Source organism: Tripterygium wilfordii, chromosome 14 (genome assembly GCF_013401445.1).
Source record: "Tripterygium wilfordii isolate XIE 37 chromosome 14, ASM1340144v1, whole genome shotgun sequence".
Taxonomy (NCBI): domain Eukaryota; kingdom Viridiplantae; phylum Streptophyta; class Magnoliopsida; order Celastrales; family Celastraceae; genus Tripterygium; species Tripterygium wilfordii.
Genome location: NC_052245.1, coordinates 1,237,068 through 1,252,590, shown reverse-complemented (window position 1 = coordinate 1,252,590; position 15,523 = coordinate 1,237,068). Strand labels below are relative to the sequence as shown.

The window sequence follows — 15,523 nt, the reverse complement described above, 5'->3', positions numbered from 1 at the left end:
GGTTGCTCAGCATTTCTTCTCAACGACGAGTCCTTCTTGTAATTAGAACTCTGTTTTTGTGTGTGATTTTAGTTAATTGCCTCCTTACCTAATAGTTTAGTTAGTGACGGTTGAGAAGCTACATTGTCCTGGTCAATCCATATGCGAGCTTACATGATTTTTGATATCTGAGTTGGAAGCTTTAATTGGTATTTGTTGGACTGGTTTTAATCTCCGGCAGAGGTTTTGCCGCCAAGTTCTCTCCAGAAGCATTCAGTTACCAGTTTGGAGCCGCCCCGCCATGGATTCCACCGGCCAAAGGGGCAATGCTATCTCCGCTTTGACATCAGAAAGACCCCATTTTTTCAAGATAATTCTTGAAGATACAATCAAAGCAGAAAAACTTGTGAGCATCCGCTTCCCTCTGTCCATCCACTTTGTTAGATTTTCTGACCCCTGTTTGCAGTTCTTAGCTAACCCTAACTACGAACAATATTAGGTCTTTCGCTTAATTATAAATAGAAAAAGAAGAAGAAGAAGAAGAAAAGGCCTAATTAAGGAAGTATTGTCACCTTAGGTAATTTACTTGTTTTTTAGGTTACAGAAATTGCAAAAAAAACTAGTTTTACTTGACGCCACTCGAAAATCTCAGTCCTATTGGAATCGGAAAATTTTTGCTTTGAATCTGCTATGATTATGCTGCAATGGGTTTGCATCCTGGAATACTGATTCTCAAATTATAGAGATGTATCCTACCCATATAATCGTTATGCTGTGAAAATTTTGATTTGGCTTTATCTTGTTGTCCAGACACGAATCCTTCTAAGAATCTTCATCAAGAAAACTTCTAATATCAATAAGACTAAAACCACAAGGTGTTTGAGAGGGAGCGCTCATTTTTGGTTTTGTTGTCTGAACTCGTATTTTTGAGATCAATCACAACAGTAAAATTGAATCTTGCTAGCATTCTTTTGAGGTATGTCAAAGCTTGAAACTTCTGCATGATATCCTTTATGTAATTGTTGGAGTTCTAGCATCACAGCTGCCATAGATGATAGAATAATGAGTAGACTAAGGTGATGCGATTTTCTGGGCCCTTAAACCCAAATTGTCCTTTTGCGAAATGAATAAGCAAAAAGGTTGTGTTGATGACGTGAGGTGATGTGGCCCCGGCCGCCATCAAACAAACGTGCCTCCGCATCTCGAACCCTTGACCTCGATGGTGTGGCGGGAGACACTACCACTACAACCGGGGCCACATCACTTCACGTCATCAACAGGTTGGGTTTTTTTTTTTTTTCCAACTACCCATCATGGAATTTCATTTTATTTTCTAGTGGTTTTTACAGGAATGATGTAATCGTATATGAAGAGTGCCTACCTGTTCTTGCATATCCATTTTCATTTTTAATAATCCCACGAAGAATGCAAGAAGAAATTTATGGTTGATTTTAAAGTTTATGCTGATTTTCTATGCTTTGTTGCTAATTTGTATATTTCTTCCAGTTTATGTGGAGATCAGGGTTTAGACTCTGTGAATTTAGTTTCTTTCGCCAGTTGAACATATAAATCATCCATTTTTCATTCTGGATAAGGGTTGTGCTGTCTATGAAAAAAAATATGACCTTAAGATATTGCAAGCACAAACCTTCAACAACAGCTGCTTGCTAGTTTGCACACATGTATCCCGAGTCTTAATTTGGGTTTTCTTCTCTTACTAGGGGATACCAAGAAAGTTCGTGAAAAATTATGGAAGCCGCCTACCAAACTCAGTGTCACTTATGGTTCCAACTGGTGCAGTTTGGCGGGTAGAATTATTAAAACACGATGACGATATCTGGTTACAGAGCGGATGGACAAAATTTGCAAAGTATTTTTCTCTAGACTACAGTCACTTTCTAGTATTCGAATACAGAGAATATAGCCAATTCCATGTACTTATATTCGATAAGAGTGTCACAGAGATAAACTATCCATGCGACAGACCTGTGAGTAGTGAGGAGCCTAAAGTTGATGAAGAATGGGAAAAGCCTGAGATGGAAAGAACTGCGGATAACTGGATGACCTCACTACAAGCTAGAGAGCAAGAGAGACGTCAGCCGTTAAATCTCCTTGCCCCCACAAGAAGATTAGAAATGAATCAGCTGGTCAAACAGGGAGCATTTCCTTGTCAGTTCCATATTCTAGACAAAATGGTAAATATAGTGGGCCAAAGGTTGGTACTTCATATCGTTATGGCAAAAAAATTGGAGGTAAGAAGCCTTTGTCTTGCTTTTCCTCTTATCTCAAATGTAATTCTGTCCTGTCTCGAAAGTCATAATTATATATGATTTTTATTGGTAAGTCATAATTATATATGATGATTGGCTTGCTAATGAATCTTAGAAAACTGTTCTGCAAAGTGAAAACAGGGATGTCTAGTGGTTGGAGAAGGTCGGAAGCTGGTGTTGTTAAGGGGAAGGAGACATTGAAGTCCAACGAAAAGGTTAAAGCTTTCCAGAGAGCCAGTGCTTTTCAATCTGAAAATCCTTATTTCATGGTTGTGATGCAACCATCTTATGTTAATCCTGGAGGTAGATTGGTAAGTTAATTTTCAATTGCAATAATTCGTAAACTCGCAGAAGTATAAAATGTGTTATTGTGCATGACTGATGTATATCCATCATTGATAGAAAGTTTTTCTAAAGATAATCATAGTCGCATTGCAACAATTTTTTTTTTGCTGGAAAATTACAGAAGATACCAGTAGAGTTTGGCAGAGACCATCTTCCTGGAAAAAGGCGCAATGATGTCCGCTTGTGTGTTCCTGATGGGAGAACTTGGTCTGTCGAATATCTCTGTTCTCCACCCCCACCAAAGTCGAAACGAGCATTTGGTGATGGCTGGAAGGAATTTATGCAAGAAAATAGTTTGAAAATTGGTGATGTTTGTGTCTTTGAGTTGATCAATTCCTCCAGAATCACATTTAAGGTTTTCATTTTCAAAGTTCTTGAATATCCAAATATTCATCTGTCTCTAGGTGAGTGGAAATATATCTATGTAGGAAGTGATACTTCATTTTATCTCTGACTGCACTACAGCATTGATTCTTCTTTCTTTTGTTCTTTTTCTTCTTGGAATCAGACCATGGATGCACACTCAAAATGCTTGAGCCTGAAGAAAGCTTGGAGACAACTATTTTACCGGATTTTACTGGCAATCACGAAAGTGGGATCTCTGAATTGTCTGACCTAGAGACGAGCAATGAAGCACAAACCCAGCTGTAAATACATTATAACCTCTTATAATTTATGATTGTCTTTTGATCGGGATTACGAAATATAAGCTATAACGAAGACGTATCAATGATTTTTTTTCCTATTTTTTTAAAAAACAGTCTCCTTGTATAAAACCGAAATGCGTACCCATGATGGGCCTGTATTTAACACAGGTAAGTTATTACAGTCCATGAAGTTTTGGGCCAACCACGATCCATATGGGCCCATACATAACACAAGTGCAAGTTACTAACTTTACTGCTGTCCATGAACTTTAGGGCCAGCCACAAATGCTTTATATGCCCAGATCCATAAGTTCACCAGCCCAGCCCACAAAATACACCTTATGAAGAAAGGAAAAGCTCCACTTCAATTAAAATGGTGGGCAGAGGTATTGTGATCATTAATGGCCCTTGGATGTCATTCGCTGTCCCTCAATGGACAATTAATATCAAAAACTCAAACTTATCAAAGAAGTTTCTGTATTTCTATATATAGATAGAAGTCCATTTTTGTCACTCACAAACTGCATTCAAGCGCCTGTTTTGGAGCTCCTATATATATAACTTGAAGTCATGAGTTCAGCCAGTCGAAGTGGCCATGATATCTCCAAGAAGGGACCCTGTTTCATGAAGATTATTCTTCAAGACACCCTTCAAGAAGGAAGGCTTGTAAGTAGATTCTCTCTGTTTAGTTCTAATCTTCATATTTTTCTACGAATTTCTACTGCTGATCAGGATTACTTTGTGGGTTTATCTGTTCAAAGAAAAAATCTTTCCTTTTCCTTTTGGTTTTGGGTTTTATGACTTTTACCCTATCTGCTTGCTAGTTTGCATCAATGGGTGCCTAAATCTTTAGTGTCGGTGAGTTTCCATGTACATAATCAGGGCTTTCTTTTCTTACTAGGGGGTACCAAGAAAGTTCGTGAGAGAGTATGGAAGTAGTCTGCCGAACTTAGTGTTTCTTAGGGCCCCAAATGGTATGGTTTCGAAGGTAGAATTGGCAAGAAGCGATGGCAATGTTTGGTTTGAGAATGGTTGGAGGGAATTTGCACAGTATTATTCTCTAGAACGTGGCCATTTACTCGTCTTTGAACATAAAGGTCATGGCCAATTTCGTGTACTTATATTCAACAAGAGTGCAATAGAGATCAACTATCACTGCCATGGTACTATTGATGGAGACTGCGAAGAGTCTGCAAAACAAAGAACTGAAGATGACTTCGCTACGAAGCAGAGATCGAGAGACAGGTCACGTGCTAAATCTCCTTGTCTTCACAAGAAGAGGAAAAATTATCCATCTAGTCAAATAGAGAGGGCTAAACATGAACCGGAAGAAGAAGGAGGTACACCGTACATATTCACTGTCATAGTAAGTTTTTTTCCTATATTCTGGTAGTTATGAAATGCTAAATATTGACCTAAATTTTACCTTTTTTGGGGGAGGAATGGCAGTTGGGGTTGCTAAAAGTAAACGGACATTGACGTCTGAGAAAAATGTTGAAGCTTTTCAGACCTCTGGTTCTGTCCAATCTGAGAATCCTCATTTCAAGTTGGTAATGCAACCGAGTTATGTCAAAGGACGGATTAATTTGGTAAGGTTTCTTTCATACACTAGTTTGCAAACTTGTGAAAAATGAAGTATTGATCTACCTGATTATCCATTTGATTCATGCTGAACTCAGTGTTTTTTTTTTTTTTTTTTTTTAAATTTGTAGTTCATTCCATCAGTGTTTGCTAGGGAGTATCTCACGAAGAAGCAAGGTAATGTCGCCCTATGTGTGTGTGGTGGTAGTACTTGGTCTGCCCGATACCGTCACACTGGATTTGGAGGACAGCGATACCCAAGGGCAGTACTAGCTGATGGCTGGAGGGAATTTTCATGCGGCAACAGTTTAAAAGTTGGCGATGTTTGTGATTTTGAACTGATTAATATGTTTGAAATCACATTCAAGGTTCATATTTCGCGAGTTGATGAGACGGGTGAGTAGCTAGATATCTATTTATTAGATGCTAATTCACCATTTTCAGAACATGAAAAAGCTGGCCATATTGTTTGTTTTGTGCAGACTGCACCAAAAAGATTTTAAGGGGAAGGCGCAGGAAGTAATGCTTATGTTTGCGGTTGTTGCGGATAAATCATGTTCTGCAACTCAGCAGGCCCGCTTGAGGAACTTCTTACATGATTGGACAACACTTTGCAGGGGGAGATTGCATTTCTTGTGGGGAATCATTGTGGTTTTTGAGCTTTTGAAGATGAAAGTTGTTATGCTGAAGGTTTCAATTCAGAATTTTTGGTTAATGGACTGATTGCATAGTAACTGTGTCTTGTCATCGCAGTTGGTTTTGTTGCAGTTGGAAATGTACTTGGCTATAGTTATGCCTATAACTCAGTGTACTCTGGTCTTGGTTTGTAAATAGAGCTCAGTGTCTACTGATTAATGCTAGTTTGTACCTTATATCTTGTATCTAAGGTTGCGTTTAGACTAACAATTTGTTTTTAACCGATAACAAAACAATAGGCGTGTCTTTTGTACAGTCCACTAAACCCAAATTCGAGTCAAGTTAGGCAAACCACTTGGAAATAGCTGTGTCATCGTAAAATCGAACTCATGACCTTGGGTGAGATAATCGACTAGGCTGTCGCCAAGTGATACAGTAGATTAATTCAGGTTTGAGCTTGTTGCATACAACACTTCGGTTTAACAGGTCATGTACTACTACAGGAATCTTGTGTGTTACCCAAGGAACCCACTGCTTCAGTTTGTTGGGCTTTGCCATTCACACTGTTAGCTTGGGCTGGTAACCTGGATTCAGTTCAGACACCGGAAGCCCAATTCCAACAAAAGGAGTCTGGATTGAAAGCCCAATAATCACTCTTGGTTTGTCGAATCAAGATAATAAAACTAGGCCCACTAGCCCAGCTCATAAAAATTCCCAACATCTACAGTAAATAAGCAATAAACGAGGCGCAGCATCGACTCTGCATTGACGACAAATGGAGATGCAAACATGGCCGGGGAGAACGGTGGCCTTCTTAAAAGAATGTGAAAAGTAATTGTTGTTCTGCTTTCATCTCAAGCAGACGCAGTGGGTTTCCTTCATTCCTTGAACTTGAAGCCATGAGTTCCACCAGACAAAGAGGCAAAGCTCTCTCCTTTTCATTGAAGGGTCCCCATTTCTTGAAAATAATTCTTGAAGACACCATGAGAGCAGGAAAGCTGGTAAGCATCATTTTCTTCCACTCACAGTAATTTGTTACATTTACTTACCACTGGATAGAACATGGATGATGGATCTGTATGTTGGGATACTGATCCCAAACCATAGAAAAGCATTAGACCTATTATGGCATTGTGCTTCAAAAAACCTTTGGCTTGTTCTGGTAGACCATTAAGCAAATTATTTTAGAAATCAGAGATGGAATCCATTGTTAGACTTTGCAGTCTGAGCTCGTAACTTTCCAGACAAACCCCGAGTGCAAACATTAATCACCCTTACTAGAAGTGTCTTTGAAGCCTGTTAAAGCTTGGAACACAATATTCTTCAGATTGGGAGCATCCCTGCTGCCATCTACAGTCAATTCATCAGCTACTAAAGGACGTATTAAGAATCGCTGCACTTCTGTGGCCCTTTAAGCCAAATGTGTTTTCATAATCAATTAGCTAGTAGGATTATTTTCAGTATGTATGGACAACTACCCATTTTTGCATTTAATTTCTTTAGAAGTGGTCATTAGTCGTTAAAGTCGCAACGTAATAGAATGCAATGAGAGCCTACTTGTTTATGCTTGTCCATTCTCACTGTTGCCGTTGCATGAAAAATGCTAGAAGTAATTCATAACAAGTTTAAAACTTTGTGGTGATTCTTTCTATTTTGTGGTTATTTTGACATTTTCTACTAGTTTCTCTTGCTGATCAGGACTAATACTTCCAGAATTAGCTTCTTCTTTTTTTCCTTTGAGTATGTTATGTAATTCATGCATTGGACTTTCACTACAGCAGCTTGCTAGTTTTGCACATATGTATGTATGCCTTCTCAGTATTAGTGACTTTCAATGTACTTGTTTTTCTGGGGTTAAAGTAGGAGTTGGGGAACTTTGATTAGAATCCCACATGTTTTGTCTGTTCTTGGTTCTCATCAAACTTGAATGGCATGGGTGGTGCAGAAACCACCTCGTTAAGGGGCGATGCCTGGGTTTCAATGACTTATTTTGGGTTTTCTTTTCTTACTAGGGGATACCGTCAAATTTCGTGAGAAAATATGGAAGTAGCCTGCCAAATGTAGTGTTCCTTAGGGTCCCAAATGGTCCGGATTGGCGGGTAGAATTGTCCAGACACAATGACAATGTTTGGTTACACAATGGGTGGAGAGAATTCGCAGAGCACTACTCTCTAGACTACGGTCACTTACTAGTATTTGAACATAAAGGATGTAGCCAGTTCTATGTAATGATATTTGATAAGAGTGCCATCGAAATCAACTACCCATATTATGGTACCATTGGCGGTGAGGTCCATGAGGAGCATAACCTTGGTGGAGAAGGGAAAGAACTGAAACAGAAAAAAACTGTGAGTGATGAATCTGTTGAAATATCTGATGACCTAACTACAAACAAGAGCGCAAGAGCATCCGTTGATTCTCTTCAGCCTCGTAAGAAGATGAGGAATGATTCAGCTAGTCAAACAAAACACAGTTTAATGAGAGTCCCACTTTCTAGAGAAAATGACGCTCAATGTAATGGGCCAAAGCCTGGGATTTCACCTTGTTCTCGCAAAGAATTTGGAGGTGAGTAGCTTTTGTAATGATTTTTTTACTTATCTCATCTATAGTTTGATGACTTCAATCTTTTTTTCATAATTATGATACTTGCTGATATACGAACTTAAAATTTTCTTGCTAAAGAAATAGGTGCTGGAAGCACATCTAGTCGACGGATAAGGTCAAATGCTGGGATTGTTGATAGGACATCGTCATTGTCATCCAAAGAAAAGGCCAAAGCTTTAGAGAGAGCTAGTGCTTTTCAGTCTAAATATCCTTATTTCGTGATGGTCATGCAACCAGCCTATGTTCCAGTTCGTGGGAAATGTAGATTGGTAAGGTCTCAAATCTCAATTGCAATAATTCGTAAACTTGCGGAGAAACAAAACCTTTTTTCATGCACTTGTGGTGTTTATCCATCTTTCCTAAAAAGCTGTTTCTCAATAAAATTAGAGTTTTTCAGTCAAAGGATTCCTTCACTACATGCGTTTTTTATTTTTCCAGGCTATACCAACTCCCTTCTCCAGAAAACATCTTGGGGCAAAACAAGGCAATGTCACCCTCTGTGTTTCTGATGAGAGAACTTGGTCTGCTAAGTACCAATTCTATCGAAGACGATCTAGCCCGATACGGGCATTATCGTTCATCTCAAATGGCTGGAAAGGATTTGTGCATGACAACAATTTAAAAGTTGGTGATGTTTGTGCCTTTGAATTGATCACGACCCGTGACATCAAATTTAAAGTTTTTATTTTCAGAGCTGTTGAAGATCCAAATCTCCAGCATTCTCAAGGTGAGCAGATATTTGCTTATGTAGGATGTAACACTCCATTCAATGGATGATCTGCATCATAACATAGTGTTTTGTTGTTCTTCCTTTTCTTGTTTTTTGAAATCAGGCGATGAGAACAGACCCAACAGCGATGAGCCGAGAAGAAGCTTGGAGAGAAGTATTGTATCAGATTGTACTTGCAAAAATGAAAGTGGCCTGTGCGGTGGATTGTGTGCGCTGCGAGACAAAGACGAGAGACTCAAAAAGGTCTTCATGTTAGGACCGCCCCTGCTATTAAAGAAGAAAACATAAACTAATATCAATTGATAGTTTATGGAACTTTTGATTGTTGTTGACAAAATAAGTTTATTGAGAATATTGAAACTGGAATTTAGTATTTTCAAATTACTGTATTAGAGTTCATGCACCAGTCGAGGAATTAGGAGCAGAGCACTACTTGGGCTCGGGAACCAGGTTTTGTTCAGGCCCAAGCAAATTCAGGGCTAAGGAGTAAGGACGGAGGAGTTACGAGAAAGACCTGGGCTCGGGAACAAGTTTCTGTTCTGGCCCAAGAAATTCAAGGATTAGGGTTTGGGCTTACGAGTAAGGACTAAGGAGTGGAGTAAGGACTAAGGACATAGGTTGCTCTTATTGGGTCGGGAACTAGGTTTCCGTTAGGCCTGGAGCCCAATTCCCCCGAAATAAGTCTGATTAAAGGCCCATACTACTATTCTTAGACTTTTAGTGGACGAATCAAGGCATAGAAATAGGCCCATTAGCCCACATAATCAAAATCCCCCAAATCTCTCCTGTATTAAATGCGTGAAAAGAAATCGACTGAAGATCAGAGCACCAAAACCTTCAAAAAGGATACGAACGAGTTGCAGTCGGCCTCGTGGAGGTATTTGTTTTTTTCCTCTGAACTGGTCAAGATAAAACTTCCTGCGCTGAAAGTTTCAATCTCGAAAAACTCAAGTCAGTGAATTGCTTGCTTGGCGATGCCGTTGTATAGTTACAGAGAGCGACAGAGCTTTTGAGGTGGTTGAAGATAATTAGGCCAAGAACTTCATTGGCCTATCCTTGATGAATTTTTGTATCGAAGTTGCTGGACTTTTTTCAAGGCTGCATTGACTAGGTTGACTGGCTTTCTGAGGGCTCTTTAGTCTTTACAGATGCCGTTTCATGGGCCTATTATGGGTTTGTGGTTTGCTCAATCTCCGGCCGTTGTCAACAAATTTTGGGGATGAAGAAAGGTTAAAGAGAAACTCGATTTTCCAAATCTTTGCCGTGTGAGGACAAAAGGTTTAGCTTTCCAAGGCAACTAGACAAGATGGGTTGGACACTAAAAGGAATCAGCATAGTTGAATTGTTCGAGTTATCTAATGACATGTGTACTAGCTGGACTGTTTCGGTCAATGCATGTCTCAGCTTGGACAATGGTGGTTGGCACCATTAGTACCTGGTGAGTTACGGTCGTTGGACACTGTCTCAGAGTAGGTATTTGTTGCTCTGATGCCTTTTTATCTCTAGCAAGGAGGAAACAAATTGAAAGTACAGTTCACCAAATCTATCTCAATACCAAACCTACGGGTCACATGACTCGGTTAAGTCCTATGTCGTAACTCGGTGCAAAAATAGTGTTAAATCGTAGAGAGTAGGCGTAAGTACTTACGACCTCCATACACGTGTGTTAAGAGGTGGAAACTACTAATTTAACCATAACAACCATGTTTTATTGCTCTTGTGCTCTGCTTTTACTTAAAACAGTGCCTAATTTGGTTCTCCGAGTACACACAAAGATCAATGCCAAGTGCTAGTTAGGTGTTGAAGTTGTTGAGTCATGAGTTCTACCAGCCGAAGAGTTGATGATCTCTCCTTCACGTTAAAGAGACCCCATTTCTTCAAGATAATTCTTGATTCCTCCATTAGAGAAGGAAAGCTTGTAAGTATCATCTTCTCTCTGACTCTTTATTCTGTTAACTTTACTAGCCCTTGCATGTACTTCTTGACTTCTTCACAGGAACTTCAAGAGAGAACAAAAATATAGTTTTAGGTTGACCACAACTGTTTGAAGCTTAGATCAATGCCTGATACTGTAAACAAATTTAGCAAACTAATTATGCAACAATGGGTCTACATGTGGGAGTAGTTACTCTCAAATCAAGGAAATTTATCAGACCCATCATCAACATTGTGCTGAAAAAGTATTTTTTGCTTTATCTTTAGTTTATAAATTCAGCTATATTTAGTGAGACATCCTGCGAAATTTCAATTAAATTCCACTCTGTTTGAGAGGGATTTCCATGCTAGGTTTTCCAGTCTGAAATTGTTCATTTGAGACAACAGACAACCAAAAAATCACTGCAATTACCAGCATTTTTTTTGAAGCCTATCATAGCTTACAACCTCTGCAGGATGTCCATTCTATAATTTCAGTATATCTAGCATCACTGCTGCCATAAATTGTCATATTGTTTTAACAAACGGTGTATAAAGCAGTGCAGCACTTTTTGTGAACTGTTTGAATCCAAGTGTATCTTTTAGGAATGAAGAGTGTCCTGTCCAAGTTCATCTGTAACCCATTGTTATTGTCAATCCTTGCATAAAAAGGAAGCAAGAAGAAAGTTATGGATGGTTTTAAATTTTATGCTGATTCTGTCTATTTCGTAGCTAATTTGTATATTTTCTTCCAGTTTTTGCTCATGAGGGGCTTTGTGAATTTCGTTTTTTTTTTTTTAAAAAAATTGTTGAACACAGATTTATTCGGTTTCCATTGTGGATGATATGAGCTGTTGTCTATGAAGAAAGGATGAAAAAAAATGGTCTTAAGCCATTGCAAGCATGGGACTTCAACAACAATAGCTTGCTAGTTTGTGTATGTGTGTGCCTAATGAATTTTCATATACGTAATTTGGGTTTTGTGTTCTTACTAGGAAGTACCAAAAAAGTTCGTGAAAAAATATGGAAGTAGCCTTCCAAACAAAGTGTTGCTTGGGGTTCCAAATGGTAAAGAATGGAAGGTAGAAATATCAAAGAATGATGACACGGTTTGGTTACACAATGGTTGGAGAGAATTTGCAGAGTATTATTCTCTAGATTACGGCCACTTAGTAGTTTTTGAAGATAAAGGATGTAGTGAATTCCGTGTAATTATATTTGATAAGAGTGGATCAGAGATCAAGTATCCTTATAATGGTACTCTCGATGATGAGGAGCCTAAACATGATGGAGAACACAAAAGGCATGAAAAAAACCCAACTATGGATGATGACCCTGTTAAAATATTGGATGATTGCACTACAAAGAGGAGAGCAAGAGAGAGAGCAGCCCATGAATCTCCTCGGCCTATTAAGAAGATGAGAAATGATTCTAAGCTTCGGACTTCAGATTGTTTAGAAAAAGGATTTGGAGGTAAGGAGCCTTTGTCGTTCTTTTCACTTCTTTGTTTATAGTATGGTATTTTCTCATAAAGAGAAGATGATGATTGCTGACATGCTGGTTTACAATTCTTTCCTGCCAAAAATAATAAATAAAGGTGGTGGAGGCCTTTCCGCTGGTCAGAAGCCGAAATCTGGGTTTGTTGAGAGATCACAGCCATTGGCATTTAAAGAAACTTCTGAAGTTCTCAAGAGAGCTAGTTCATTTCGATTTGAAAATCCTTCTTTCATTATCACCATGCAACCAAGCTATGTTTGTACCAGATATACATTGGTAAGGTTTCAATTGCAATAATTTGTAAATTTCCGAACACATAAGGTGTCTTACTATTCTTACTTGGCATAAAAAATTGCGTAACGATAAGCATTGTTACAGAGATGTTTGACTCGAAGGATTCTTCTAATACATAATGGGTTCTTTTTTCCTCTTTGTTTGGAAAAATGCAGTCTATCCCACGGGACTTTGCAAGAAAGCATATCGGGAAGAAGAATATTAATGTCACCCTCTGTGTTTCGGATGGGAGAAAGTGGTCTGCTAAATACTTTTACTATCCATACCTACCAACACCAACGACAGTAATCCGCAATGGCTGGAAGTATTTTGCGAATGACAATAGTTTGAAAGTAGGTGATGTGTGTGCCTTTGAGATGATTAGGACCCGTAGAATCAAATTCAAAGTGTTTATTTTCAGAGTTGACGAAAATCCAAATCTTCAGACGTCATTAGGTGAGTAGGCATCTTTCTATGTTGGATGTAATGCTTCTTCTATTCTACGCATTCTCATGTTACTTTGTCTTTTATTTTTCCATTGTTTCTTTTTGAAATCAGGCCATGGTGGTGGTCCCAAAACAGTTGAGCCCAAAAGAAGCTTGGAGACAAACTTTGCACCAGACCGTACTTGCAATAATGGAAGCGGCACTTCTAGATTGTGTGACCAGTTGACAGGAAAAGAAACTCAAGCGCTCCTGACTAGGAAAAATGGGAGTAGTCCAAGCCTTTCACAATGCCAAATAAAAGAAGAGTCGTCACCATCACCATCTTTTCAACCTCATGAGACAAAAGAAACCAATCAAAGCGGTAAGACTGATGGATTATCATTTTAGAAAATTTGCATCCATGTTTTAAGAACCAAAGGCCTTAATTGACTTGGATGAAAATTGTCTAGTCCTAGGGAAACATAAGGTGATTGTGCTGTGAAAAAAGTGTCATGATGTGCTTACAAGATGGTATTTCTGCAGGAAGGATGCTAACTTTGACCGGCGAGGAAGAAGATAAAGCACTCCAGGAAGCTGTTGGTTTCAAATCTGAGTGTCCCTTTTTCATAATCACCATGCAACCATCATACCTTTCTCCTAGTTGTGAAATGGTAAGGTTTAAATTGAGACCAGCTTCACTATTATCGGATTTAAATATACACATACTTCATTGTGTCTCAAGAAATAAGTTGGCAAAGATGCCTTCAACGTATAGCCGAAGTGATTGTTCTCCTTCACTACATGGAAGTAGAAAATTTGTTCCCCTTACTTCTATTCTACTTCTTTTCTGCAGGGTATACCAGAAAGATTTTTCAAGAGATTTTTCATTGGAAAGCAAGGCCATATTGTTCTTCAAGTTCAGGAAGGCAGAACTTGGACTGTTAAGTACATCTGGACCAAATATGCCAGGTTTTATGGCGGCTGGAAGGCATTTGCAGAGGACAACAATTTACGAATTGGTGACGTGTGTGTCTTTGAGCTCATCAACAGAAATGAGTTTCTCTTCAAAGTTTTCATTTACCGAGATGCAAAAGATGGCAAGGACTGCCTATCTGCAGGTGCGAATCCTATCGAGTTTCCATCTTAATGAATTCATTTGATGTCCAATGGAAATATATTATTTGAATGTGATGTGTGAGACAGAACTACAAATATGCTCTATGATATTGCAGTCATTCTTCATTTTGTTTATCATTAACAGGAAAGTTCACAGAGTCGGCACTCAAAGAGGGTACGGAGGAAGAGTTTACTCAGACGCCTTCACGTGTTAGGATCTCCAATGCTAATAAATCAGTAGACAATTTCAATTCAGAGTATCCGTTCTTCAGGGTCGTTATATGTCCAAGTGATCTCAGCGATGGATGTTTGGTAAGATTACATCTAGACATTCATACACAGACTCTAAATGAAACAAAAATGCCATCAATGACTCATTAATGGGTCTTCTGGGTTCACCTGTCACACGCTAAATGCTAGTCTGAAGATAAACTGTTTCTATCTTCATCATCATTAACCATGTTGTGGATGGTCGTAACAATTTTAGTTTTTCTTGGTGCAGAGTGTACCAAGAACATTTGTTGTGAAGCATATTCAGCAGGAGTCGAAGGAAATGCGACTTATGGTTGAAGGTAAATCATGGCCTGTGAATGCAGTAGCCGATGCAGCAAACTCTGGCAAGATCGTAAGTGGCTGGACAGAATTTGCTAGGGAAAATGCTCTGCAAGTAGGGGACGTGTGTTTCTTTGAGCTGGTTCGGATGGAAATTGTGGAGCTTAAGGTTTCAATTTTCAGACATGCTAGTTAATGAATTGATTGCTTGTTTATAAGTTAGTTGATGATTCCCTTTGTGCTTGAAGACTTAATATCCAGTTAACATGTTTCAGTCTAACTAGTGAGATCCCAATGCCAAGTCTATAGTTTGGAGCTCAAAGTTTACCATTTTCCGCGGCATTGTCCGTGTAGTGATGCACATCTACCAGGAAAGCTTGCCTGGCTTTGCCAGTTGAGTAGGGGTGAAACGATTGGTTTTTTGACATAAATTTAACTGATCAGTCGTTCGGTTATTGTTGATTTTTTTCGGATTTTTGACATAAATTTAACTGATCAATTTGTTGGATAACAGTTCGGTTTTGTCAGTAAATTTCAGTAAATTTTTACAGCCCTATGGTTCAGTTTTTTTTTTTCTTTCTATGTTGTGTGAATGTGTCAAAAATCAAAATCATAATCTCGCATTTTGTCAAAACCAAGTGCCTTAAAAGGGAAGCTTACCTTCACGTATTAACAAAGCATTTTGTGGGCCTAAATATTATTGTTGATGACCCATGAAAAACAACGAGCATTTTGTATCCATAGTTAACTGGACAATGGACAATTCAAAGAGAATAATATTTTTGGTGTGTTTTGAGTAAGAGAATCGGATCATTATGGACCACATAAGAAACAAAAACAAATCTGCACGAAAGCCCATACAACCATTCGTCATGGACCCAGATGAAGTTGTGAAAATTAGCCCATCGGCCCATTTTCACGCCTTGATCTGGTCCGTAGTAAATCTCTCCGTAA

General features: G+C 38.8%; 4 protein-coding genes across 7 annotated transcripts; all 4 read left to right on the top strand.

The window, feature by feature from the left end:
- Nucleotides 1-79: 79 nt before the first annotated feature.
- Nucleotides 80-3,380, top strand: LOC120014811 (B3 domain-containing protein Os11g0197600-like). 2 transcript variants are annotated; one of them, XM_038866884.1, is made up of 5 exons: nucleotides 80-385; nucleotides 1,701-1,849; nucleotides 1,942-2,560; nucleotides 2,716-2,998; nucleotides 3,103-3,380. In XM_038866884.1, the coding sequence occupies exons 3-5, from the start codon at nucleotides 2,336-2,338 to the stop codon at nucleotides 3,243-3,245; spliced, it is 651 nt and encodes a 216-aa protein (XP_038722812.1). In that variant the 5' UTR covers nucleotides 80-385; nucleotides 1,701-1,849; nucleotides 1,942-2,335; the 3' UTR covers nucleotides 3,246-3,380. The 2 variants fall into 2 exon arrangements, with proteins under 2 accessions (XP_038722812.1, XP_038722811.1); XM_038866883.1 differs by lacking the exons at nucleotides 2,716-2,998; nucleotides 3,103-3,380 and having other exon boundaries at nucleotides 1,701-2,532.
- A 294-nt stretch (nucleotides 3,381-3,674) lies between these two features.
- On the top strand, nucleotides 3,675-5,681 carry LOC120014810 (B3 domain-containing protein At3g18960-like). The gene is made up of 5 exons (XM_038866882.1): nucleotides 3,675-3,907; nucleotides 4,143-4,581; nucleotides 4,691-4,830; nucleotides 4,954-5,218; nucleotides 5,305-5,681. The coding sequence occupies exons 1-5, from the start codon at nucleotides 3,812-3,814 to the stop codon at nucleotides 5,343-5,345; spliced, it is 981 nt and encodes a 326-aa protein (XP_038722810.1). The 5' UTR covers nucleotides 3,675-3,811; the 3' UTR covers nucleotides 5,346-5,681.
- A 518-nt stretch (nucleotides 5,682-6,199) lies between these two features.
- On the top strand, nucleotides 6,200-9,113 carry LOC120015432 (B3 domain-containing transcription factor VRN1-like). 3 transcript variants are annotated; one of them, XM_038867861.1, is made up of 5 exons: nucleotides 6,200-6,459; nucleotides 7,471-8,023; nucleotides 8,147-8,331; nucleotides 8,501-8,789; nucleotides 8,896-9,113. In XM_038867861.1, exons 1-5 carry the CDS (start codon nucleotides 6,358-6,360, stop codon nucleotides 9,078-9,080), a joined length of 1,314 nt encoding a protein of 437 aa, XP_038723789.1. In that variant the 5' UTR covers nucleotides 6,200-6,357; the 3' UTR covers nucleotides 9,081-9,113. The 3 variants fall into 3 exon arrangements, with proteins under 3 accessions (XP_038723789.1, XP_038723788.1, XP_038723790.1); XM_038867860.1 differs by having other exon boundaries at nucleotides 8,141-8,331; nucleotides 8,896-9,107; XM_038867862.1 differs by having other exon boundaries at nucleotides 8,141-8,331; nucleotides 8,889-8,984.
- Nucleotides 9,114-9,615: 502 nt separating this feature from the next.
- LOC120014755 (B3 domain-containing protein Os03g0619800-like) lies at nucleotides 9,616-15,024 on the top strand. Its single transcript, XM_038866804.1, has 9 exons — nucleotides 9,616-10,710; nucleotides 11,702-12,179; nucleotides 12,304-12,479; nucleotides 12,653-12,932; nucleotides 13,035-13,283; nucleotides 13,445-13,572; nucleotides 13,755-14,019; nucleotides 14,163-14,329; nucleotides 14,520-15,024. The coding sequence occupies exons 1-9, from the start codon at nucleotides 10,609-10,611 to the stop codon at nucleotides 14,763-14,765; spliced, it is 2,091 nt and encodes a 696-aa protein (XP_038722732.1). The 5' UTR covers nucleotides 9,616-10,608; the 3' UTR covers nucleotides 14,766-15,024.
- The last annotated feature ends 499 nt before the right edge of the window (nucleotides 15,025-15,523 follow it).

Bases quoted from the DNA above. Each gene is read 5' to 3' on its own strand.
- LOC120014810 (XM_038866882.1), top strand. From the start codon at position 3,812: ATGAGTTCAGCCAGTCGAAGTGGCCATGATATCTCCAAGAAGGGACCC. The intron at 4,582-4,690 runs GTACACCGTACA...GAGGAATGGCAG, and splicing joins TGAACCGGAAGAAGAAGGAG to TTGGGGTTGCTAAAAGTAAA. The intron at 4,831-4,953 runs GTAAGGTTTCTT...TTAAATTTGTAG, and splicing joins TCAAAGGACGGATTAATTTG to TTCATTCCATCAGTGTTTGC.
- LOC120015432 (XM_038867860.1), top strand. From the start codon at position 6,358: ATGAGTTCCACCAGACAAAGAGGCAAAGCTCTCTCCTTTTCATTGAAG. The intron at 6,460-7,470 runs GTAAGCATCATT...TTTTCTTACTAG, and splicing joins CCATGAGAGCAGGAAAGCTG to GGGATACCGTCAAATTTCGT. The intron at 8,790-8,895 runs GTGAGCAGATAT...TTTTGAAATCAG, and splicing joins AAATCTCCAGCATTCTCAAG to GCGATGAGAACAGACCCAAC.
- LOC120014755 (XM_038866804.1), top strand. From the start codon at position 10,609: ATGAGTTCTACCAGCCGAAGAGTTGATGATCTCTCCTTCACGTTAAAG. The intron at 12,180-12,303 runs GTAAGGAGCCTT...TAATAAATAAAG, and splicing joins TTTAGAAAAAGGATTTGGAG to GTGGTGGAGGCCTTTCCGCT. The intron at 12,933-13,034 runs GTGAGTAGGCAT...TTTTGAAATCAG, and splicing joins AAATCTTCAGACGTCATTAG to GCCATGGTGGTGGTCCCAAA.
- LOC120014811 (XM_038866883.1), top strand. From the start codon at position 281: ATGGATTCCACCGGCCAAAGGGGCAATGCTATCTCCGCTTTGACATCA. The intron at 386-1,700 runs GTGAGCATCCGC...TTCTCTTACTAG, and splicing joins CAATCAAAGCAGAAAAACTT to GGGATACCAAGAAAGTTCGT.